Source organism: Trypanosoma melophagium (genome assembly GCF_022059095.1).
Source record: "Trypanosoma melophagium isolate St. Kilda chromosome Unknown ctg23segment0, whole genome shotgun sequence".
In the NCBI taxonomy this organism is placed as follows: Eukaryota; Euglenozoa; class Kinetoplastea; order Trypanosomatida; family Trypanosomatidae; genus Trypanosoma; species Trypanosoma melophagium.
In genome coordinates, this window is record NW_027125153.1 from 94,612 (window position 1) to 119,180 (window position 24,569).

The 24,569-nt window shown below is 56.5% G+C and overlaps 2 protein-coding genes across 2 annotated transcripts; both read right to left on the reverse strand.

Moving 5' to 3' along the window:
- Positions 1–156: 156 nt before the first annotated feature.
- LSM04_003428 (Kinesin motor domain) lies at positions 157–16,573 on the reverse strand (the record flags this gene model as incomplete). Its single annotated transcript, XM_067330190.1, has 2 exons — positions 157–11,127; positions 11,174–16,573. 2 exons carry the CDS (start codon positions 16,571–16,573, stop codon positions 157–159), a joined length of 16,371 nt encoding a protein of 5,456 aa, XP_067191437.1.
- A 1,854-nt stretch (positions 16,574–18,427) lies between these two features.
- LSM04_005392 (Kinesin motor domain) lies at positions 18,428–24,115 on the reverse strand (the record flags this gene model as incomplete). Its single annotated transcript, XM_067330192.1, has 1 exon — positions 18,428–24,115. One exon carries the CDS (start codon positions 24,113–24,115, stop codon positions 18,428–18,430), a length of 5,688 nt encoding a protein of 1,895 aa, XP_067191476.1.
- Positions 24,116–24,569: the final 454 nt, after the last annotated feature.

A 24,569-nucleotide genomic window follows, 5' to 3' on the forward strand; every position in this document is an offset into this window, starting at 1 on the left:
CATTGCGCAAAAAAAAAAAATACTAAATTCTACCTCAAAAAAAAATTCTAATAAAACACAAAAAAAAAATAAAGACCTTTTCGGATACCATGCAAAACATAACCACGTACAAAAAAAAAAGAACATAAAAAAAAAATGCATCACAGCAACAGAAGGCTACAAATTACCATTTTCCTTCCCAGAAACAGCCCTTGAAGCCAATAATTTCTCCGTCAACGAAAACTTCGTAGTATTAGCATTAGAAGATTCATCTCTCCCACCAAACAAATCATGTCTAACACGAAGACGGACAGCATTTTCTTTATTCTCGCGCAAAACATCTGTATATGCACTTTTCAACTTAGTCTTGTCCTTCTCCAACCGCGATACCTTACAATCCAGAACACAACACTTTGACTCAGCATCATAAAGACGAGATCGTGCGGCATCCAACTCAGCCTCTCTCATACGCACAGCTTCGTCCCGTTCACACCTCAACTCCTTAAGAATAACATCCCTATTCTTCTCCACCTCGGCCTTGGCATCCTCTGCAGCACGCAGGTTCTCCGCAAGCTCATCACGCTCACCCGTCACAGCCTCAAGGTTCTTCTCCACCTCGGCCTTGGCATCCTCTGCAGCACGCAGGTTCTCCGCAAGCTCATCACGCTCACCCGTCACAGCCTCAAGGTTCTTCTCCACCTCGGCCTTGGCATCCTCCGAGGCACGCAGGTTCTCCGCAAGCTCATCACGCTCACCCGTCACAGCCTCAAGGTTCTTCTCCACCTCGGCCTTGGCATCCTCCGAGGCACGCAGGTTCTCCGCAAGCTCATCACGCTCACCCGTCACAGCCTCAAGGTTCTTCTCAACCTCGGCCTTGGCATCCTCCGAGGCACGCAGGTTCTCCGCAAGCTCATCACGCTCACCCGTCACAGCCTCAAGGTTCTTCTCAACCTCGGCCTTGGCATCCTCCGAGGCACGCAGGTTCTCCGCAAGCTCATCACGCTCACCCGTCACAGCCTCAAGGTTCTTCTCCACCTCGGCCTTGGCATCCTCTGCAGCACGCAGGTTCTCCGCAAGCTCATCACGCTCACCCGTCACAGCCTCAAGGTTCTTCTCCACCTCGGCCTTGGCATCCTCTGCAGCACGCAGGTTCTCCGCAAGCTCATCACGCTCACCCGTCACAGCCTCAAGGTTCTTCTCAACCTCGGCCTTGGCATCCTCCGAGGCACGCAGGTTCTCCGCAAGCTCATCACGCTCACCCGTCACAGCCTCAAGGTTCTTCTCAACCTCGGCCTTGGCATCCTCTGCAGCACGCAGGTTCTCCGCAAGCTCATCACGCTCACCCGTCACAGCCTCAAGGTTCTTCTCCACCTCGGCCTTGGCATCCTCCGAGGCACGCAGGTTCTCCGCAAGCTCATCACGCTCACCCGTCACAGCCTCAAGGTTCTTCTCCACCTCGGCCTTGGCATCCTCTGCAGCACGCAGGTTCTCCGCAAGCTCATCACGCTCACCCGTCACAGCCTCAAGGTTCTTCTCAACCTCGGCCTTGGCATCCTCCGAGGCACGCAGGTTCTCCGCAAGCTCATCACGCTCACCCGTCACAGCCTCAAGGTTCTTCTCAACCTCGGCCTTGGCATCCTCCGAGGCACGCAGGTTCTCCGCAAGCTCATCACGCTCACCCGTCACAGCCTCAAGGTTCTTCTCAACCTCGGCCTTGGCATCCTCCGAGGCACGCAGGTTCTCCGCAAGCTCATCACGCTCACCCGTCACAGCCTCAAGGTTCTTCTCCACCTCGGCCTTGGCATCCTCCGAGGCACGCAGGTTCTCCGCAAGCTCATCACGCTCACCCGTCACAGCCTCAAGGTTCTTCTCCACCTCGGCCTTGGCATCCTCCGAGGCACGCAGGTTCTCCGCAAGCTCATCACGCTCACCCGTCACAGCCTCAAGGTTCTTCTCCACCTCGGCCTTGGCATCCTCCGAGGCACGCAGGTTCTCCGCAAGCTCATCACGCTCACCCGTCACAGCCTCAAGGTTCTTCTCCACCTCGGCCTTGGCATCCTCCGAGGCACGCAGGTTCTCCGCAAGCTCATCACGCTCACCCGTCACAGCCTCAAGGTTCTTCTCAACCTCGGCCTTGGCATCCTCCGAGGCACGCAGGTTCTCCGCAAGCTCATCACGCTCACCCGTCACAGCCTCAAGGTTCTTCTCAACCTCGGCCTTGGCATCCTCTGCAGCACGCAGATTCTCCGCAAGCTCATCACGCTCACCCGTCACAGCCTCAAGGTTCTTCTCAACCTCGGCCTTGGCATCCTCCGAGGCACGCAGGTTCTCCGCAAGCTCATCACGCTCACCCGTCACAGCCTCAAGGTTCTTCTCAACCTCGGCCTTGGCATCCTCCGAGGCACGCAGGTTCTCCGCAAGCTCATCACGCTCACCCGTCACAGCCTCAAGGTTCTTCTCAACCTCGGCCTTGGCATCCTCCGAGGCACGCAGGTTCTCCGCAAGCTCATCACGCTCACCCGTCACAGCCTCAAGGTTCTTCTCAACCTCGGCCTTGGCATCCTCCGAGGCACGCAGGTTCTCCGCAAGCTCATCACGCTCACCCGTCACAGCCTCAAGGTTCTTCTCCACCTCGGCCTTGGCATCCTCCGAGGCACGCAGGTTCTCCGCAAGCTCATCACGCTCACCCGTCACAGCCTCAAGGTTCTTCTCCACCTCGGCCTTGGCATCCTCCGAGGCACGCAGGTTCTCCGCAAGCTCATCACGCTCACCCGTCACAGCCTCAAGGTTCTTCTCAACCTCGGCCTTGGCATCCTCCGAGGCACGCAGGTTCTCCGCAAGCTCATCACGCTCACCCGTCACAGCCTCAAGGTTCTTCTCAACCTCGGCCTTGGCATCCTCCGAGGCACGCAGGTTCTCCGCAAGCTCATCACGCTCACCCGTCACAGCCTCAAGGTTCTTCTCAACCTCGGCCTTGGCATCCTCCGAGGCACGCAGGTTCTCCGCAAGCTCATCACGCTCACCCGTCACAGCCTCAAGGTTCTTCTCAACCTCGGCCTTGGCATCCTCTGCAGCACGCAGATTCTCCGCAAGCTCATCACGCTCACCCGTCACAGCCTCAAGGTTCTTCTCCACCTCGGCCTTGGCATCCTCCGAGGCACGCAGGTTCTCCGCAAGCTCATCACGCTCACCCGTCACAGCCTCAAGGTTCTTCTCAACCTCGGCCTTGGCATCCTCTGCAGCACGCAGGTTCTCCGCAAGCTCATCACGCTCACCCGTCACAGCCTCAAGGTTCTTCTCCACCTCGGCCTTGGCATCCTCTGCAGCACGCAGGTTCTCCGCAAGCTCATCACGCTCACCCGTCACAGCCTCAAGGTTCTTCTCAACCTCGGCCTTGGCATCCTCTGCAGCACGCAGGTTCTCCGCAAGCTCATCACGCTCACCCGTCACAGCCTCAAGGTTCTTCTCCACCTCGGCCTTGGCATCCTCTGCAGCACGCAGGTTCTCCGCAAGCTCATCACGCTCACCCGTCACAGCCTCAAGGTTCTTCTCCACCTCGGCCTTGGCATCCTCTGCAGCACGCAGGTTCTCCGCAAGCTCATCACGCTCACCCGTCACAGCCTCAAGGTTCTTCTCCACCTCGGCCTTGGCATCCTCTGCAGCACGCAGGTTCTCCGCAAGCTCATCACGCTCACCCGTCACAGCCTCAAGGTTCTTCTCAACCTCGGCCTTGGCATCCTCCGAGGCACGCAGGTTCTCCGCAAGCTCATCACGCTCACCCGTCACAGCCTCAAGGTTCTTCTCAACCTCGGCCTTGGCATCCTCCGAGGCACGCAGGTTCTCCGCAAGCTCATCACGCTCACCCGTCACAGCCTCAAGGTTCTTCTCAACCTCGGCCTTGGCATCCTCCGAGGCACGCAGGTTCTCCGCAAGCTCATCACGCTCACCCGTCACAGCCTCAAGGTTCTTCTCAACCTCGGCCTTGGCATCCTCTGCAGCATGCAGATTCTCCGCAAGCTCATCACGCTCACCCGTCACAGCCTCAAGGTTCTTCTCCACCTCGGCCTTGGCATCCTCCGAGGCACGCAGGTTCTCCGCAAGCTCATCACGCTCACCCGTCACAGCCTCAAGGTTCTTCTCAACCTCGGCCTTGGCATCCTCCGAGGCACGCAGGTTCTCCGCAAGCTCATCACGCTCACCCGTCACAGCCTCAAGGTTCTTCTCCACCTCGGCCTTGGCATCCTCCGAGGCACGCAGGTTCTCCGCAAGCTCATCACGCTCACCCGTCACAGCCTCAAGGTTCTTCTCAACCTCGGCCTTGGCATCCTCCGAGGCACGCAGGTTCTCCGCAAGCTCATCACGCTCACCCGTCACAGCCTCAAGGTTCTTCTCCACCTCGGCCTTGGCATCCTCCGAGGCACGCAGGTTCTCCGCAAGCTCATCACGCTCACCCGTCACAGCCTCAAGGTTCTTCTCAACCTCGGCCTTGGCATCCTCCGAGGCACGCAGGTTCTCCGCAAGCTCATCACGCTCACCCGTCACAGCCTCAAGGTTCTTCTCAACCTCGGCCTTGGCATCCTCCGAGGCACGCAGGTTCTCCGCAAGCTCATCACGCTCACCCGTCACAGCCTCAAGGTTCTTCTCAACCTCGGCCTTGGCATCCTCTGCAGCATGCAGATTCTCCGCAAGCTCATCACGCTCACCCGTCACAGCCTCAAGGTTCTTCTCAACCTCGGCCTTGGCATCCTCCGAGGCACGCAGGTTCTCCGCAAGCTCATCACGCTCACCCGTCACAGCCTCAAGGTTCTTCTCAACCTCGGCCTTGGCATCCTCCGAGGCACGCAGGTTCTCCGCAAGCTCATCACGCTCACCCGTCACAGCCTCAAGGTTCTTCTCAACCTCGGCCTTGGCATCCTCTGCAGCACGCAGGTTCTCCGCAAGCTCATCACGCTCACCCGTCACAGCCTCAAGGTTCTTCTCCACCTCGGCCTTGGCATCCTCTGCAGCACGCAGGTTCTCCGCAAGCTCATCACGCTCACCCGTCACAGCCTCAAGGTTCTTCTCCACCTCGGCCTTGGCATCCTCTGCAGCACGCAGGTTCTCCGCAAGCTCATCACGCTCACCCGTCACAGCCTCAAGGTTCTTCTCAACCTCGGCCTTGGCATCCTCTGCAGCACGCAGGTTCTCCGCAAGCTCATCACGCTCACCCGTCACAGCCTCAAGGTTCTTCTCCACCTCGGCCTTGGCATCCTCTGCAGCACGCAGGTTCTCCGCAAGCTCATCACGCTCACCCGTCACAGCCTCAAGGTTCTTCTCCACCTCGGCCTTGGCATCCTCTGCAGCACGCAGGTTCTCCGCAAGCTCATCACGCTCACCCGTCACAGCCTCAAGGTTCTTCTCAACCTCGGCCTTGGCATCCTCCGAGGCACGCAGGTTCTCCGCAAGCTCATCACGCTCACCCGTCACAGCCTCAAGGTTCTTCTCAACCTCGGCCTTGGCATCCTCCGAGGCACGCAGGTTCTCCGCAAGCTCATCACGCTCACCCGTCACAGCCTCAAGGTTCTTCTCAACCTCGGCCTTGGCATCCTCCGAGGCACGCAGGTTCTCCGCAAGCTCATCACGCTCACCCGTCACAGCCTCAAGGTTCTTCTCAACCTCGGCCTTGGCATCCTCTGCAGCATGCAGATTCTCCGCAAGCTCATCACGCTCACCCGTCACAGCCTCAAGGTTCTTCTCCACCTCGGCCTTGGCATCCTCCGAGGCACGCAGGTTCTCCGCAAGCTCATCACGCTCACCCGTCACAGCCTCAAGGTTCTTCTCAACCTCGGCCTTGGCATCCTCCGAGGCACGCAGGTTCTCCGCAAGCTCATCACGCTCACCCGTCACAGCCTCAAGGTTCTTCTCCACCTCGGCCTTGGCATCCTCCGAGGCACGCAGGTTCTCCGCAAGCTCATCACGCTCACCCGTCACAGCCTCAAGGTTCTTCTCCACCTCGGCCTTGGCATCCTCCGAGGCACGCAGGTTCTCCGCAAGCTCATCACGCTCACCCGTCACAGCCTCAAGGTTCTTCTCCACCTCGGCCTTGGCATCCTCCGAGGCACGCAGGTTCTCCGCAAGCTCATCACGCTCACCCGTCACAGCCTCAAGGTTCTTCTCAACCTCGGCCTTGGCATCCTCCGAGGCACGCAGGTTCTCCGCAAGCTCATCACGCTCACCCGTCACAGCCTCAAGGTTCTTCTCCACCTCGGCCTTGGCATCCTCCGAGGCACGCAGGTTCTCCGCAAGCTCATCACGCTCACCCGTCACAGCCTCAAGGTTCTTCTCCACCTCGGCCTTGGCATCCTCCGAGGCACGCAGGTTCTCCGCAAGCTCATCACGCTCACCCGTCACAGCCTCAAGGTTCTTCTCAACCTCGGCCTTGGCATCCTCCGAGGCACGCAGGTTCTCCGCAAGCTCATCACGCTCACCCGTCACAGCCTCAAGGTTCTTCTCCACCTCGGCCTTGGCATCCTCCGAGGCACGCAGGTTCTCCGCAAGCTCATCACGCTCACCCGTCACAGCCTCAAGGTTCTTCTCAACCTCGGCCTTGGCATCCTCCGAGGCACGCAGGTTCTCCGCAAGCTCATCACGCTCACCCGTCACAGCCTCAAGGTTCTTCTCCACCTCGGCCTTGGCATCCTCCGAGGCACGCAGGTTCTCCGCAAGCTCATCACGCTCACCCGTCACAGCCTCAAGGTTCTTCTCAACCTCGGCCTTGGCATCCTCTGCAGCACGCAGGTTCTCCGCAAGCTCATCACGCTCACCCGTCACAGCCTCAAGGTTCTTCTCAACCTCGGCCTTGGCATCCTCCGAGGCACGCAGGTTCTCCGCAAGCTCATCACGCTCACCCGTCACAGCCTCAAGGTTCTTCTCAACCTCGGCCTTGGCATCCTCTGCAGCACGCAGGTTCTCCGCAAGCTCATCACGCTCACCCGTCACAGCCTCAAGGTTCTTCTCAACCTCGGCCTTGGCATCCTCCGAGGCACGCAGGTTCTCCGCAAGCTCATCACGCTCACCCGTCACAGCCTCAAGGTTCTTCTCCACCTCGGCCTTGGCATCCTCCGAGGCACGCAGGTTCTCCGCAAGCTCATCACGCTCACCCGTCACAGCCTCAAGGTTCTTCTCAACCTCGGCCTTGGCATCCTCTGCAGCACGCAGGTTCTCCGCAAGCTCATCACGCTCACCCGTCACAGCCTCAAGGTTCTTCTCAACCTCGGCCTTGGCATCCTCCGAGGCACGCAGGTTCTCCGCAAGCTCATCACGCTCACCCGTCACAGCCTCAAGGTTCTTCTCCACCTCGGCCTTGGCATCCTCTGCAGCACGCAGGTTCTCCGCAAGCTCATCACGCTCACCCGTCACAGCCTCAAGGTTCTTCTCAACCTCGGCCTTGGCATCCTCTGCAGCACGCAGGTTCTCCGCAAGCTCATCACGCTCACCCGTCACAGCCTCAAGGTTCTTCTCAACCTCGGCCTTGGCATCCTCCGAGGCACGCAGGTTCTCCGCAAGCTCATCACGCTCACCCGTCACAGCCTCAAGGTTCTTCTCAACCTCGGCCTTGGCATCCTCCGAGGCACGCAGGTTCTCCGCAAGCTCATCACGCTCACCCGTCACAGCCTCAAGGTTCTTCTCCACCTCGGCCTTGGCATCCTCCGAGGCACGCAGGTTCTCCGCAAGCTCATCACGCTCACCCGTCACAGCCTCAAGGTTCTTCTCAACCTCGGCCTTGGCATCCTCCGAGGCACGCAGGTTCTCCGCAAGCTCATCACGCTCACCCGTCACAGCCTCAAGGTTCTTCTCCACCTCGGCCTTGGCATCCTCCGAGGCACGCAGGTTCTCCGCAAGCTCATCACGCTCACCCGTCACAGCCTCAAGGTTCTTCTCAACCTCGGCCTTGGCATCCTCTGCAGCACGCAGGTTCTCCGCAAGCTCATCACGCTCACCCGTCACAGCCTCAAGGTTCTTCTCAACCTCGGCCTTGGCATCCTCCGAGGCACGCAGGTTCTCCGCAAGCTCATCACGCTCACCCGTCACAGCCTCAAGGTTCTTCTCAACCTCGGCCTTGGCATCCTCTGCAGCACGCAGGTTCTCCGCAAGCTCATCACGCTCACCCGTCACAGCCTCAAGGTTCTTCTCAACCTCGGCCTTGGCATCCTCCGAGGCACGCAGGTTCTCCGCAAGCTCATCACGCTCACCCGTCACAGCCTCAAGGTTCTTCTCCACCTCGGCCTTGGCATCCTCCGAGGCACGCAGGTTCTCCGCAAGCTCATCACGCTCACCCGTCACAGCCTCAAGGTTCTTCTCAACCTCGGCCTTGGCATCCTCTGCAGCACGCAGGTTCTCCGCAAGCTCATCACGCTCACCCGTCACAGCCTCAAGGTTCTTCTCAACCTCGGCCTTGGCATCCTCCGAGGCACGCAGGTTCTCCGCAAGCTCATCACGCTCACCCGTCACAGCCTCAAGGTTCTTCTCAACCTCGGCCTTGGCATCCTCTGCAGCACGCAGGTTCTCCGCAAGCTCATCACGCTCACCCGTCACAGCCTCAAGGTTCTTCTCAACCTCGGCCTTGGCATCCTCTGCAGCACGCAGGTTCTCCGCAAGCTCATCACGCTCACCCGTCACAGCCTCAAGGTTCTTCTCCACCTCGGCCTTGGCATCCTCTGCAGCACGCAGGTTCTCCGCAAGCTCATCACGCTCACCCGTCACAGCCTCAAGGTTCTTCTCAACCTCGGCCTTGGCATCCTCTGCAGCACGCAGATTCTCCGCAAGCTCATCACGCTCACCCGTCACAGCCTCAAGGTTCTTCTCCACCTCGGCCTTGGCATCCTCCGAGGCACGCAGGTTCTCCGCAAGCTCATCACGCTCACCCGTCACAGCCTCAAGGTTCTTCTCCACCTCGGCCTTGGCATCCTCCGAGGCACGCAGGTTCTCCGCAAGCTCATCACGCTCACCCGTCACAGCCTCAAGGTTCTTCTCAACCTCGGCCTTGGCATCCTCTGCAGCACGCAGGTTCTCCGCAAGCTCATCACGCTCACCCGTCACAGCCTCAAGGTTCTTCTCAACCTCGGCCTTGGCATCCTCTGCAGCACGCAGGTTCTCCGCAAGCTCATCACGCTCACCCGTCACAGCCTCAAGGTTCTTCTCAACCTCGGCCTTGGCATCCTCCGAGGCACGCAGGTTCTCCGCAAGCTCATCACGCTCACCCGTCACAGCCTCAAGGTTCTTCTCAACCTCGGCCTTGGCATCCTCCGAGGCACGCAGGTTCTCCGCAAGCTCATCACGCTCACCCGTCACAGCCTCAAGGTTCTTCTCCACCTCGGCCTTGGCATCCTCCGAGGCACGCAGGTTCTCCGCAAGCTCATCACGCTCACCCGTCACAGCCTCAAGGTTCTTCTCAACCTCGGCCTTGGCATCCTCCGAGGCACGCAGGTTCTCCGCAAGCTCATCACGCTCACCCGTCACAGCCTCAAGGTTCTTCTCCACCTCGGCCTTGGCATCCTCCGAGGCACGCAGGTTCTCCGCAAGCTCATCACGCTCACCCGTCACAGCCTCAAGGTTCTTCTCAACCTCGGCCTTGGCATCCTCTGCAGCACGCAGGTTCTCCGCAAGCTCATCACGCTCACCCGTCACAGCCTCAAGGTTCTTCTCAACCTCGGCCTTGGCATCCTCCGAGGCACGCAGGTTCTCCGCAAGCTCATCACGCTCACCCGTCACAGCCTCAAGGTTCTTCTCAACCTCGGCCTTGGCATCCTCTGCAGCACGCAGGTTCTCCGCAAGCTCATCACGCTCACCCGTCACAGCCTCAAGGTTCTTCTCAACCTCGGCCTTGGCATCCTCCGAGGCACGCAGGTTCTCCGCAAGCTCATCACGCTCACCCGTCACAGCCTCAAGGTTCTTCTCCACCTCGGCCTTGGCATCCTCCGAGGCACGCAGGTTCTCCGCAAGCTCATCACGCTCACCCGTCACAGCCTCAAGGTTCTTCTCAACCTCGGCCTTGGCATCCTCTGCAGCACGCAGGTTCTCCGCAAGCTCATCACGCTCACCCGTCACAGCCTCAAGGTTCTTCTCAACCTCGGCCTTGGCATCCTCCGAGGCACGCAGGTTCTCCGCAAGCTCATCACGCTCACCCGTCACAGCCTCAAGGTTCTTCTCCACCTCGGCCTTGGCATCCTCTGCAGCACGCAGGTTCTCCGCAAGCTCATCACGCTCACCCGTCACAGCCTCAAGGTTCTTCTCAACCTCGGCCTTGGCATCCTCTGCAGCACGCAGGTTCTCCGCAAGCTCATCACGCTCACCCGTCACAGCCTCAAGGTTCTTCTCAACCTCGGCCTTGGCATCCTCCGAGGCACGCAGGTTCTCCGCAAGCTCATCACGCTCACCCGTCACAGCCTCAAGGTTCTTCTCAACCTCGGCCTTGGCATCCTCCGAGGCACGCAGGTTCTCCGCAAGCTCATCACGCTCACCCGTCACAGCCTCAAGGTTCTTCTCCACCTCGGCCTTGGCATCCTCCGAGGCACGCAGGTTCTCCGCAAGCTCATCACGCTCACCCGTCACAGCCTCAAGGTTCTTCTCAACCTCGGCCTTGGCATCCTCCGAGGCACGCAGGTTCTCCGCAAGCTCATCACGCTCACCCGTCACAGCCTCAAGGTTCTTCTCCACCTCGGCCTTGGCATCCTCCGAGGCACGCAGGTTCTCCGCAAGCTCATCACGCTCACCCGTCACAGCCTCAAGGTTCTTCTCAACCTCGGCCTTGGCATCCTCTGCAGCACGCAGGTTCTCCGCAAGCTCATCACGCTCACCCGTCACAGCCTCAAGGTTCTTCTCAACCTCGGCCTTGGCATCCTCCGAGGCACGCAGGTTCTCCGCAAGCTCATCACGCTCACCCGTCACAGCCTCAAGGTTCTTCTCAACCTCGGCCTTGGCATCCTCTGCAGCACGCAGGTTCTCCGCAAGCTCATCACGCTCACCCGTCACAGCCTCAAGGTTCTTCTCAACCTCGGCCTTGGCATCCTCCGAGGCACGCAGGTTCTCCGCAAGCTCATCACGCTCACCCGTCACAGCCTCAAGGTTCTTCTCAACCTCGGCCTTGGCATCCTCCCGGGCACGCAGGGTCTCCGCAAGCTCATACGCTCACCCTACGCTCGAGGTTCTTCTCCACCTCGGCCTTGGCATCCTCCGAGGCACGCAGGTTCTCCGCAAGCTCATCACGCTCACCCGTCACAGCCTCAAGGTTCTTCTCAACCTCGGCCTTGGCATCCTCTGCAGCACGCAGGTTCTCCGCAAGCTCATCACGCTCACCCGTCACAGCCTCAAGGTTCTTCTCAACCTCGGCCTTGGCATCCTCCGAGGCACGCAGGTTCTCCGCAAGCTCATCACGCTCACCCGTCACAGCCTCAAGGTTCTTCTCAACCTCGGCCTTGGCATCCTCTGCAGCACGCAGGTTCTCCGCAAGCTCATCACGCTCACCCGTCACAGCCTCAAGGTTCTTCTCAACCTCGGCCTTGGCATCCTCTGCAGCACGCAGGTTCTCCGCAAGCTCATCACGCTCACCCGTCACAGCCTCAAGGTTCTTCTCCACCTCGGCCTTGGCATCCTCTGCAGCACGCAGGTTCTCCGCAAGCTCATCACGCTCACCCGTCACAGCCTCAAGGTTCTTCTCAACCTCGGCCTTGGCATCCTCTGCAGCACGCAGATTCTCCGCAAGCTCATCACGCTCACCCGTCACAGCCTCAAGGTTCTTCTCCACCTCGGCCTTGGCATCCTCCGAGGCACGCAGGTTCTCCGCAAGCTCATCACGCTCACCCGTCACAGCCTCAAGGTTCTTCTCCACCTCGGCCTTGGCATCCTCCGAGGCACGCAGGTTCTCCGCAAGCTCATCACGCTCACCCGTCACAGCCTCAAGGTTCTTCTCAACCTCGGCCTTGGCATCCTCTGCAGCACGCAGGTTCTCCGCAAGCTCATCACGCTCACCCGTCACAGCCTCAAGGTTCTTCTCAACCTCGGCCTTGGCATCCTCTGCAGCACGCAGGTTCTCCGCAAGCTCATCACGCTCACCCGTCACAGCCTCAAGGTTCTTCTCAACCTCGGCCTTGGCATCCTCCGAGGCACGCAGGTTCTCCGCAAGCTCATCACGCTCACCCGTCACAGCCTCAAGGTTCTTCTCCACCTCGGCCTTGGCATCCTCTGCAGCACGCAGGTTCTCCGCAAGCTCATCACGCTCACCCGTCACAGCCTCAAGGTTCTTCTCAACCTCGGCCTTGGCATCCTCCGAGGCACGCAGGTTCTCCGCAAGCTCATCACGCTCACCCGTCACAGCCTCAAGGTTCTTCTCCACCTCGGCCTTGGCATCCTCCGAGGCACGCAGGTTCTCCGCAAGCTCATCACGCTCACCCGTCACAGCCTCAAGGTTCTTCTCAACCTCGGCCTTGGCATCCTCTGCAGCACGCAGGTTCTCCGCAAGCTCATCACGCTCACCCGTCACAGCCTCAAGGTTCTTCTCAACCTCAGCCTTGGCATCCTCTGCAGCACGCAGGTTCTCCGCAAGCTCATCACGCTCACCCGTCACAGCCTCAAGGTTCTTCTCCACCTCGGCCTTGGCATCCTCTGCAGCACGCAGGTTCTCCGCAAGCTCATCACGCTCACCCGTCACAGCCTCAAGGTTCTTCTCCACCTCGGCCTTGGCATCCTCTGCAGCACGCAGGTTCTCCGCAAGCTCATCACGCTCACCCGTCACAGCCTCAAGGTTCTTCTCCACCTCGGCCTTGGCATCCTCTGCAGCACGCAGGTTCTCCGCAAGCTCATCACGCTCACCCGTCACAGCCTCAAGGTTCTTCTCAACCTCGGCCTTGGCATCCTCTGCAGCACGCAGGTTCTCCGCAAGCTCATCACGCTCACCCGTCACAGCCTCAAGGTTCTTCTCAACCTCGGCCTTGGCATCCTCCGAGGCACGCAGGTTCTCCGCAAGCTCATCACGCTCACCCGTCACAGCCTCAAGGTTCTTCTCAACCTCGGCCTTGGCATCCTCCGAGGCACGCAGGTTCTCCGCAAGCTCATCACGCTCACCCGTCACAGCCTCAAGGTTCTTCTCCACCTCGGCCTTGGCATCCTCTGCAGCACGCAGGTTCTCCGCAAGCTCATCACGCTCACCCGTCACAGCCTCAAGGTTCTTCTCAACCTCGGCCTTGGCATCCTCCGAGGCACGCAGGTTCTCCGCAAGCTCATCACGCTCACCCGTCACAGCCTCAAGGTTCTTCTCAACCTCAGCCTTGGCATCCTCTGCAGCACGCAGGTTCTCCGCAAGCTCATCACGCTCACCCGTCACAGCCTCAAGGTTCTTCTCCACCTCGGCCTTGGCATCCTCTGCAGCACGCAGGTTCTCCGCAAGCTCATCACGCTCACCCGTCACAGCCTCAAGGTTCTTCTCAACCTCGGCCTTTGCTTCTTCGGTTGAGCGGAGATTTTGTACTATCTCATCCCGTTCACCAATCAGGAAGTCAATTTTTAGTTCTACATCTTTTTTCGCCTCTTCGGTCCTACGTAGGTTCTCGGCGAGGTTGTCGAGGTTATCCTTGAGGTTTGTTATTGATTTATCTTGCGAATTTAATTCTGCTTTAGCAGCATCGAGCTTCTGTGATATTTCGTTATTTTCACTATTTGCTTCCTCTAACCTTTGTTGGAGCTTTTGTTCTGAGTTTTGCACATTTTGAAGCTCACCCTCAAGGCTTTTTTTTGCCGAAAGTTCTTGATTCAACCTTTCCTCTGTGCTGAAATATTTCTGCTTTACTTTATCAAGCTCATTCTTAATGTCCAAGTTGTTCTGTTCGGCGTTACTTAGCTGTTCTTGAAGAGATTCTGCTTTCTTGTTTAGAGAAAGAATGTTTTCGTTGGTTTCATTTTCTTCTTTTTTCTTTGCGTCCAGTTTAGCCTCCAGTTGCTTAATGGTGTCGTTAGCTCTGTCGAGTCCTTTTTTTTCACCATACCTATCTTGATAAAGTTTCTGCATAAGATCGAAGTTGTGTTGTTGGATATTTTTGTCAATATCTTCTTTTGTTATATAATCGGCGTGGGTCACATCAAAAGTAGACAAGAGACTTCCCAACGAAAATTGAACGTTTGTTACGGCATCAGACGGCAACTTACATGCTTTGCTAATGTCATTCAGAAAAACAGACTGCAGTTCATTACTACGACCGTGAAGAACCAAGTCCCACTCGTCCCCGTCAAACTTTTTAGAATGATGTGTGGTCACAAGAGGTGCGTCAAACTTTCGTTGTAGTTCACCAAGTTTAACTTCGACGTCGTCATACAATTGCTGTAATTTATTTTTCGTATCATTCAGAGATTCCAAATTCTCACTTAAAGCTTCACGTTCTACCGTCGCTTCCTTAAGCCGTACTTCTACGGCTTGCGCGTCCTCTCTAGTGGCCTTCAATAATTTCTCTAGTGTATGGTTTGCCGCTTCAAGCTCTTTATGAATTGCCTCTGAAGCATTAAGCTTGGCACCAAGTTCTTCGCATCTCTGACTTTCAGCAGCAAGTTGCTCTGCAATTAAATCCTTTTCTTTTTGAAGAGACTCAAGACTTACCAGTGTATCCCTTTGATTATCCTTCAGTTTCTGTAATTTCTCAACCGTGGAATCTTTCTCCTTTCTTAAATTCTCCATTGCCGAATCCCACTCACGCTGGCGACGAACCACCTCCTCTCCACTCTCCCGCAATTGATCTTCAATGGCCTTCTGTCGCTGTGCCTCTTGGTGCTTCATCTGTTGATCCGACCCACTCACTCGGAACAAAAAGTTGAAATTCAACGCACCCATCATATACTCGATAGACGTTTCATATCGATTCTCCATTTCTTCCAATTGAACACGATACAACTCAGCAGTACAACGCAGACGACAAACAGAAGCCCGTTCCAACTCCAAGGCACTTCGCCATTCTTCCTGGTGGTTCTCTAAGGAAACCTCGCGCTCACGAAGCTTTTGCATCATCATCCGCTCTTTCTCTTCATGTTCACGTAACAACCTAGCATTATTATCGGACAAAAGAGCAGCCTGCCGGCGCGACTCATTCACCTGCCGCTCAAGGTCACTCGCCTTTCCTAGCAACTCTTGGCGCTCTGCCTCCGTCGCACGCAGCATCTTCTCACGGATCTCGTTCTTCTCGCGCTCCTTCTCCAGGGCCTGCAGGTCCGCAGCACGCTTCTGGGCCTCCGCTTCCAGGAGCACAAGCTTCTCCTCCAGTTCCGCCACATACGCAGGGTCTTTGCCCTGAATCTCCTGCCGCATCTGTTCCATCTGCTCTTCCAACTCGCGGATGCGCCGTGCACGTGGGTCCTCGTTCACCTTCGCCACGTTGACAATGTCACGCGCCCGGGACGCATAGCGCAGTGTGCTCAGTGTCTCTTCATAGTTCATCACGCTCGGGCTGATCGTCGCAATCATGAATGTCTTCGAATTGCCACCAAGTGAATCCTTCAGAATAAACGTCAGCTTCGACTCACGGTACGGTGGCATCGACCACTGGCTGTCCGCATTCTTTGCCATATCGGCCAGCATGTCGATCACACGCCCAAGCGTTGTCAGCGAGAGGTTGATATACCGTGCCTCGCTAAACTGCTGTCCAACAACCTCAGACTGTGCAACGCGCTCCGACCCCGCGAGGTCTACAAGATTCATCCGGCTGTTCTTGCCAGCCGTCGTGATCGTCTGCCCCGTTGCAGTCACCATCGACCGCTCTTCGCGCAGCATTAGCATGAAAATCGCGTGGCTCCGGCTGCTGCGGTCATTCATCTTGGTAGCCGCTGTGTGGCGCACGCGGTTTCCTGCTTCAATAAGCTCAACAACATCATCCAGGCACGACACCTCGCGGAGCCGCTGGCCCTCAATAAACACACCCCTCGTCGGGTGTTCACGCACCTCCACAAACACCTCCTCCTTTGAGCCCTTCTTGCGTTTCGCAAGCAGGTCAGACACGCGTTCATTGTACACCTCGATGTATCCAACCTCCACCGTCCACTTCGAGTGGCCCTCCGACTCAATGCGGTCACGCGTCTGAAAAAGCTCCAAACACAGTCGTGGCGTTACGCCGGCGTCCACACCGCCAAGCGCTGTTGTATCACCGCCCATCATCGTGTACGTCTTCCCACTCCCGGTCTGCCCGTATGCAAATAGGCACGAGTTGAATCCATTGAACGCGTGTCGCACAAGCGGCCGTCCTATCGCCTCGTACACCTCCGGCTGCCCAACAGGACGCCCACCAGATTCATCAGGGGTTTCAAGGGACCAGAAAACATTATCGAATTGAAAGGACTTTTTTCCTGATGTGGAGTTCATCTCTTTAGAATTCGGATTTGCAACAGTCACCACCTTGTTTTTCACGTTCATTGCTACTATACTGGTTAACGACGAGTTGTCTTCCCTCACAGAGAAAGGTCTCACACGCACAGCGACCTTTACGCTCTCTGACTCTACGTTTGTCTTATCATCATCTCCGGCTACGCTTGGGGCTGCCGGTACCTCCTTTGGAGGTGGACTCCTTGACTTTGGCCTTTGGCTCATCGATTCGCCTTTTGGTGTGTGTGTGTGTGTGTTTTTTTTTTTTTTTGTGTGTGCCTTCTTGAGCTGGCAGTAGAGATTTGGGCTTTTTCCTTGCTCTCAGTACTTCGCCTTGCACCGCAGTCCTCCCTGTGTCAGCAATACAAGAAAAAAGTGTTGTTTTTCTTTTTTGTTGAGGTTTTAGGTATGACTTCCTGCCCTGTAACGCTTCTTGTGCCTATATATAGAGCTTGAAATCTAACTCTTTTTTTTCTCTTTATGTGAATCTAATTGAAAATGATATCGAGCACAACTACAATAGCACCTTTACTTCTACTCTTCCTTTAATTAATCTAAAAAAAAAAAAATGATGTACAAGAACCACCAACCTATTTTTTCTTTTTCTTATTTTTTCTTTAGTGAATGAATAAATAAATGATATTCCGAACTATATGATCTACTCTTGGTGTCGCAGTTGTGTTGTATTTTTTTTTATTTCTTTTGTATCTTTTTCTTTGTTGCGCTAAAAAAGCAAAGCTGCCTACACGTTTGTTTTCCCTTTTAACTAACTTCGTGAAGATATTTTTTTAGTCTACAAATTTAATTAAACAATATATTACTTCAGCAATGAACACAAATAATTTGTTTTGCGCAACTGCTGGTATTTCCCCCTTGCTTTAAGGCACTGCCTTCTGTGTTTGTCAATCTGAGTTAAAGTTTTCTTTCCCAATCCCCTGCTCTCACAGCACTGCAATGTCTCTATTTGCAATAATGCCAAGATGTGGAGAAAATATAGAAAAAAAGCAAAATAAAACAAACACAAGACGAATGTAGAAACAAAAAAAAATTAAACGAGAAAAAACAAAAGATCCAACATCAAATGCAAAAAAACATATATATAGATATAACACAGCATTGCTTTTTTCCTTGTTTTCCTGTAAAATCGTGACCATGAACACTGTTTCTCTACCAAAGCCTACAAGTTGCAACCCGTACAGTATTACACAGAATAAAATGCACGTTTGCTCGTGCAAATATCCGTCCTTTCACCAATCCAACAACTCCCCCTTCAAGTACTTATAACCTACAATACAGACCTACAAGCTAATTCACATTATTCATAAAACTGCACAACTGCAAAGAAAAAAAAAAACTCAAAATTTAAAGTAAGCCTACGGGAGAGAAACACCACCGTAACAAAAAAGCAACAAAAATATAGAAGAAAAACTAAGAAAAACAAAAGAACAACAAAAAAAACAGTCTGACATAACGACCTTTAATCAACCACTCCAGATCAGCCTCACCGTGTTATCACACCACGAGAAAAAAAGGACATCTTACTTTACCACAAGAGATACAAAAAAGCGTTAGTTTCTTCTAAGTTTAGAACTTTCTTCTATTCGGAAAAGAAGACCACCTCGCAAAGACAAGAGAAAAAGCACAACTACATCACTACGAATGGACGCAACATGTAACAAAACCAGAAAAATGCCTTAAGAGCTACACAAACAATAAAAAAGGGAAAGAGGAGCTTTAAATATATAATGAACTACCGAAAGTTAAAGCTAGTTCCAGAAGAAAAAAGCAACCAAAAATCCATAAATAAATACATATATTATCAACAAAGAAAAATTCTGTAAAAAAGTTCTGAAAAAAACACTAAGAGGGACAAGATAACAGAAACAAGAGAAACATATATAACTAACGCCACTCACCACCCACCCCACCAAAAAAAAAAAAAAAAACAATAATAACCACACACAAAAAGAAAAAACGTAAATTGTACAACAACGAAACCAGTAAACATAAAGAAAGAGGATACTAAGAATTACCCAAGCCACAAAAGAAAAACACCTACCACACTAAGATAAAAAACCCTCATTTCTTACCGTTAACCACCGACCGCGTCAAAGGATAGTCTAACACAGCGGAAAAAGAGTTATTCAACATACCATTAGACCTCCATAAATTTAGACGAACATTCGCTGCTTCATACTCCACCAAACATTGCTGCAGCTTCACAGAAAGAGACTCATTCTCACCCTTCAGCTCACACAGCTCGTCGGACGTCGATGCCAGTCGCTGCTGCAGACCGTCGCGCTCGGCAGTCATCGACTCCAGGCTGCGCTCCACCTCTGCCTTCGCCTGCTCCATCTCGCGCAGCTGCCCGGAAAGCTCGTCGGACGTCGATGCCAGTCGCTGCTGCAGACCGTCGCGCTCGGCAGTCATCGACTCCAGGCTGCGCTCCACCTCTGCCTTCGCCTGCTCCATCTCGCGCAGCTGCCCGGAAAGCTCGTCGGACGTCGATGCCAGTCGCTGCTGCAGACCGTCGCGCTCGGCAGTCATCGACTCCAGGCTGCGCTCCACCTCTGTCTTCGCCTGCTCCATCTCGCGCAGCTGCCCGGAAAGCTCGTCGGACGTCGATGCCAGTCGCTGCTGCAGACCGTCGCGCTCGGCGGTCATCGACTCCAGGCTGCGCTCCACCTCTGCCTTCGCCTGCTCCATCTCGCGCAGCTGCCCGGAAAGCTCGTCGGACGTCGATGCCAGTCGCTGCTGCAGACCGTCGCGCTCGGCGGTCATCGACTCCAGGCTGCGCTCCACCTCTGTCTTCGCCTGCTCCATCTCGCGCAGCTGCCCGGAAAGCTCGTCGGACGTCGATGCCAGTCGCTGCTGCAGACCGTCGCGCTCGGCGGTCATCGACTCCAGGCTGCGCTCCACCTCTGTCTTCGCCTGCTCCATCTCGCGCAGCTGCCCGGAAAGCTCGTCGGATGTCGATGCCAGTCGCTGCTGCAGACCGTCGCGCTCGGCAGTCATCGACTCCAGGCTGCGCTCCACCTCTGCCTTCGCCTGCTCCATCTCGCGCAGCTGCCCGGAAAGCTCGTCGGACGTCGATGCCAGTCGCTGCTGCAGACCGTCGCGCTCGGCAGTCATCGACTCCAGGCTGCGCTCCACCTCTGCCTTCGCCTGCTCCATCTCGCGCAGCTGCCCGGAAAGCTCGTCGGACGTCGATGCCAGTCGCTGCTGCAGACCGTCGCGCTCGGCAGTTATCGACTCCAGGCTGCGCTCCACCTCTGTCTTCGCCTGCTCCATCTCGCGCAGCTGCCCGGAAAGCTCGTCGGACGTCGATGCCAGTCGCTGCTGCAGACCGTCGCGCTCGGCGGTCATCGACTCCAGGCTGCGCTCCACCTCTGTCTTCGCCTGCTCCATCTCGCGCAGCTGCCCGGAAAGCTCGTCGGACGTCGATGCCAGTCGCTGCTGCAGACCGTCGCGCTCGGCAGTCATCGACTCCAGGCTGCGCTCCACCTCTGTCTTCGCCTGCTCCATCTCGCGCAGCTGCCCGGAAAGCTCGTCGGACGTCGATGCCAGTCGCTGCTGCAGACCGTCGCGCTCGGCAGTCATCGACTCCAGGCTGCGCTCCACCTCTGCCTTCGCCTGCTCCATCTCGCGCAGCTGCCCGGAAAGCTCGTCGGACGTCGATGCCAGTCGCTGCTGCAGACCGTCGCGCTCGGCGGTCATCGACTCCAGGCTGCGCTCCACCTCTGTCTTCGCCTGCTCCATCTCGCGCAGCTGCCCGGAAAGCTCGTCGGACGTCGATGCCAGTCGCTGCTGCAGACCGTCGCGCTCGGCGGTCATCGACTCCAGGCTGCGCTCCACCTCTGCCTTCGCCTGCTCCATCTCGCGCAGCTGCCCGGAAAGCTCGTCGGACGTCGATGCCAGTCGCTGCTGCAGACCGTCGCGCTCGGCAGTCATCGACTCCAGGCTGCGCTCCACCTCTGCCTTCGCCTGCTCCATCTCGCGCAGCTGCCCGGAAAGCTCGTCGGACGTCGATGCCAGTCGCTGCTGCAGACCGTCGCGCTCGGCGGTCATCGACTCCAGGCTGCGCTCCACCTCTGTCTTCGCCTGCTCCATCTCGCGCAGCTGCCCGGAAAGCTCGTCGGACGTCGATGCCAGTCGCTGCTGCAGACCGTCGCGCTCGGCGGTCATCGACTCCAGGCTGCGCTCCACCTCTGCCTTCGCCTGCTCCATCTCGCGCAGCTGCCCGGAAAGCTCGTCGGACGTCGATGCCAGTCGCTGCTGCAGACCGTCGCGCTCGGCGGTCATCGACTCCAGGCTGCTCTCCACCTCTGCCTTCGCCTGCTCCATCTCGCGCAGCTGCCCGGAAAGCTCGTCGGACGTCGATGCCAGTCGCTGCTGCAGACCGTCGCGCTCGGCAGTCATCGACTCCAGGCTGCGCTCCACCTCTGCCTTCGCCTGCTCCATCTCGCGCAGCTGCCCGGAAAGCTCGTCGGACGTCGATGCCAGTCGCTGCTGCAGACCGTCGCGCTCGGCGGTCATCGACTCCAGGCTGCGCTCCACCTCTGCCTTCGCCTGCTCCATCTCGCGCAGCTGCCCGGAAAGCTCGTCGGACGTCGATGCCAGTCGCTGCTGCAGACCGTCGCGCTCGGCAGTCATCGACTCCAGGCTGCGCTCCACCTCTGCCTTCGCCTGCTCCATCTCGCGCAGCTGCCCGGAAAGCTCGTCGGACGTCGATGCCAGTCGCTGCTGCAGACCGTCGCGCTCGGCGGTCATCGACTCCAGGCTGCGCTCCACCTCTGTCTTCGCCTGCTCCATCTCGCGCAGCTGCCCGGAAAGCTCGTCGGACGTCGATGCCAGTCGCTGCTGCAGACCGTCGCGCTCGGCGGTCATCGACTCCAGGCTGCGCTCCACCTCTGCCTTCGCCTGCTCCATCTCGCGCAGCTGCCCGGAAAGCTCGTCGGACGTCGATGCCAGTCGCTGCTGCAGACCGTCGCGCTCGGCAGTCATCGACTCCAGGCTGCGCTCCACCTCTGTCTTCGCCTGCTCCATCTCGCGCAGCTGCCCGGAAAGCTCGTCGGACGTCGATGCCAGTCGCTGCTGCAGACCGTCGCGCTCGGCGGTCATCGACTCCAGGCTGCGCTCCACCTCTGCCTTCGCCTGCTCCATCTCGCGCAGCTGCCCGGAAAGCTCGTCGGACGTCGATGCCAGTCGCTGCTGCAGACCGTCGCGCTCGGCAGTCATCGACTCCAGGCTGCGCTCCACCTCTGCCTTCGCCTGCTCCATCTCGCGCAGCTGCCCGGAAAGCTCGTCGGACGTCGATGCCAGTCGCTGCTGCAGACCGTCGCGCTCGGCGGTCATCGACTCCAGGCTGCGCTCCACCTCTGCCTTCGCCTGCTCCATCTCGCGCAGCTGCCCGGAAAGCTCGTCGGACGTCGATGCCAGTCGCTGCTGCAGACCGTCGCGCTCGGCGGTCATCGACTCCAGGCTGCGCTCCACCTCTGCCTTCGCCCGCTCCATCGCCTGTTGCTGTTCAGCCAGTTCCTTGTTTTCTCGTTTAAGGGCATCAAGCGCATCGCGCAGGTGCTGCTGAATAGCTGTTGCTTGATCTAGTCGCTGCTGCAGGTCTGCCATTGCTTCGTGGGCACTAGAAAGTGCGGCATATTGCTCTTTTAGCTCAGCATCCCATCTGCACTTTGCCATGGCACGATCGTCCGCGTAGGTCTGTGCGTTCTGGTTCAGCTCCCTTTCATGCTCCACACCGAGTCGCCCCACTAGCCCGTTTACCCACTCAATCCACAGGTCCAACACCGACTCCTGGTAGTATGCCGTCTTCTTGTGACGTGTCTCCATCTCCTCCAATTCGGTGCGTAACAATGCCACAGCCTGCTCTAGGGCGTCACGCTCGTCGCGGAACCGCTCCAGGTCGTACAATAAGCGTTGCTGTGCCTCGCGTTCCGACTCAAGCTGCCGCATACGCTTCGAGAGCTCCACGTTCTGACGCTGCAACTCGGCACGCTGCTCTTCTGATTGCCGCGAGTCGTTTAATGCCGCACTCAGCTGGGCCTGCTGCTCACACAATGTCCGCAACGCATCCTCACGCTGGGTCCGCTCACGCTCAAGATCCTGCATCGTCTTGCGCAGTTGCTCCTGCCCGCTAACCACCTCAGCATCCTTCCGCCGCCGAACGCTCTCCATCTCAGCCTCACGCCTCCGCACCTGCTCCAAGAGCTCACGTTCACGCTGGGCGTGCTCCTCCTTCAGCCGCTGGTTCATCTGCTCATAGTACTCCGCTTGCCGGCGCGACTCATTCACCTGCCGCTCAAGGTCACTCGCCTTTCCTAGCAACTCTTGGCGCTCTGCCTCCGTCGCACGCAGCATCTTCTCACGGATCTCGTTCTTCTCGCGCTCCTTCTCCAGGGCCTGCAGGTCCGCAGCACGCTTCTGGGCCTCCGCTTCCAGGAGCACAAGCTTCTCCTCCAGTTCCGCCACATACGCAGGGTCTTTGCCCTGAATCTCCTGCCGCATCTGTTCCATCTGCTCTTCCAACTCGCGGATGCGCCGTGCACGTGGGTCCTCGTTCACCTTCGCCACGTTGACAATGTCACGCGCCCGGGACGCATAGCGCAGTGTGCTCAGTGTCTCTTCATAGTTCATCACGCTCGGGCTGATCGTCGCAATCATGAATGTCTTCGAATTGCCACCAAGCGAATCCTTCAGAATAAACGTCAGCTTCGACTCACGGTACGGTGGCATCGACCACTGGCTGTCCGCATTCTTTGCCATATCGGCCAGCATGTCGATCACACGCCCAAGCGTTGTCAGCGAGAGGTTGATATACCGTGCCTCGCTAAACTGCTGTCCAACAACCTCAGACTGTGCAACGCGCTCCGACCCCGCGAGGTCTACAAGATTCATCCGGCTGTTCTTGCCAGCCGTCGTGATCGTCTGCCCCGTTGCAGTCACCATCGACCGCTCTTCGCGCAGCATTAGCATGAAAATCGCGTGGCTCCGGCTGCTGCGGTCATTCATCTTGGTAGCCGCTGTGTGGCGCACGCGGTTTCCTGCTTCAATAAGCTCAACAACATCATCCAGGCACGACACCTCGCGGAGCCGCTGGCCCTCAATAAACACACCCCTCGTCGGGTGTTCACGCACCTCCACAAACACCTCCTCCTTTGAGCCCTTCTTGCGTTTCGCAAGCAGGTCAGACACGCGTTCATTGTACACCTCGATGTATCCAACCTCCACCGTCCACTTCGAGTGGCCCTCCGACTCAATGCGGTCACGCGTCTGAAAAAGCTCCAAACACAGTCGTGGCGTTACGCCGGCGTCCACACCGCCAAGCGCTGTTGTATCACCGCCCATCATCGTGTACGTCTTCCCACTCCCGGTCTGCCCGTATGCAAATAGACACGAGTTGAATCCATTGAACGCGTGTCGCACAAGCGGCCGTCCTATCGCCTCGTACACCTCCGGCTGCCCAACAGGACGCCCACCAGATTCATCAGGGGTTTCAAGGGACCAGAAAACATTATCGAATTGAAAGGACTTGTTGTCTATTTTGATGCTGTCTCGCTGGTTAACTCCTCTAATTGTCACTGTTGCTGTTGCGGTGTTCACGGAAATGCACGACTGCGGTCCCTCAGATACTTCTCGTACACTGTACGGTCGAACTCGTATTGCAACCTTCAGAGATTCTTCCTCTTGTGTACCTTGTTTACCGTTATTTAGCGCTTTTATTTTGCATCTAAATTGTGACGTACGTTCCATTAACGTAGTGTCTCTGTTATACTGATATGTATCTCTGTAATCAATGTCTATTCTGTGTAGAAGTCCTTACTGACTCCTCTAACTTATGGATTTTCCTACTTCTTCTTCTTTTAACTTTTCTTGATAACTGCCACTAATAAACTACCGCAATCGCAGTATCGTCCAGCACATATTATAATAAAGAGGAATAAATAGCAGAGAAACATTATGGTGAAACAAAGAGACCATCCCAGAAGCTTTAATATCCAGTAAGAATGAGCAATATCACTATAAAGAAAAATGCGAGGGAAAACAGCATATAAAAACATTAAAGAAAATAAAAAACGGAAGTAAGAGAGACGGGCGAAAAAAGAAGGTAGTCATGCTTACCATTCCTCGACGTGCTGACAAAAATGATTTATACAAGTCGAGCTCTGGAATACCAATTATAGTAATAATATTCCATCGCAATTTA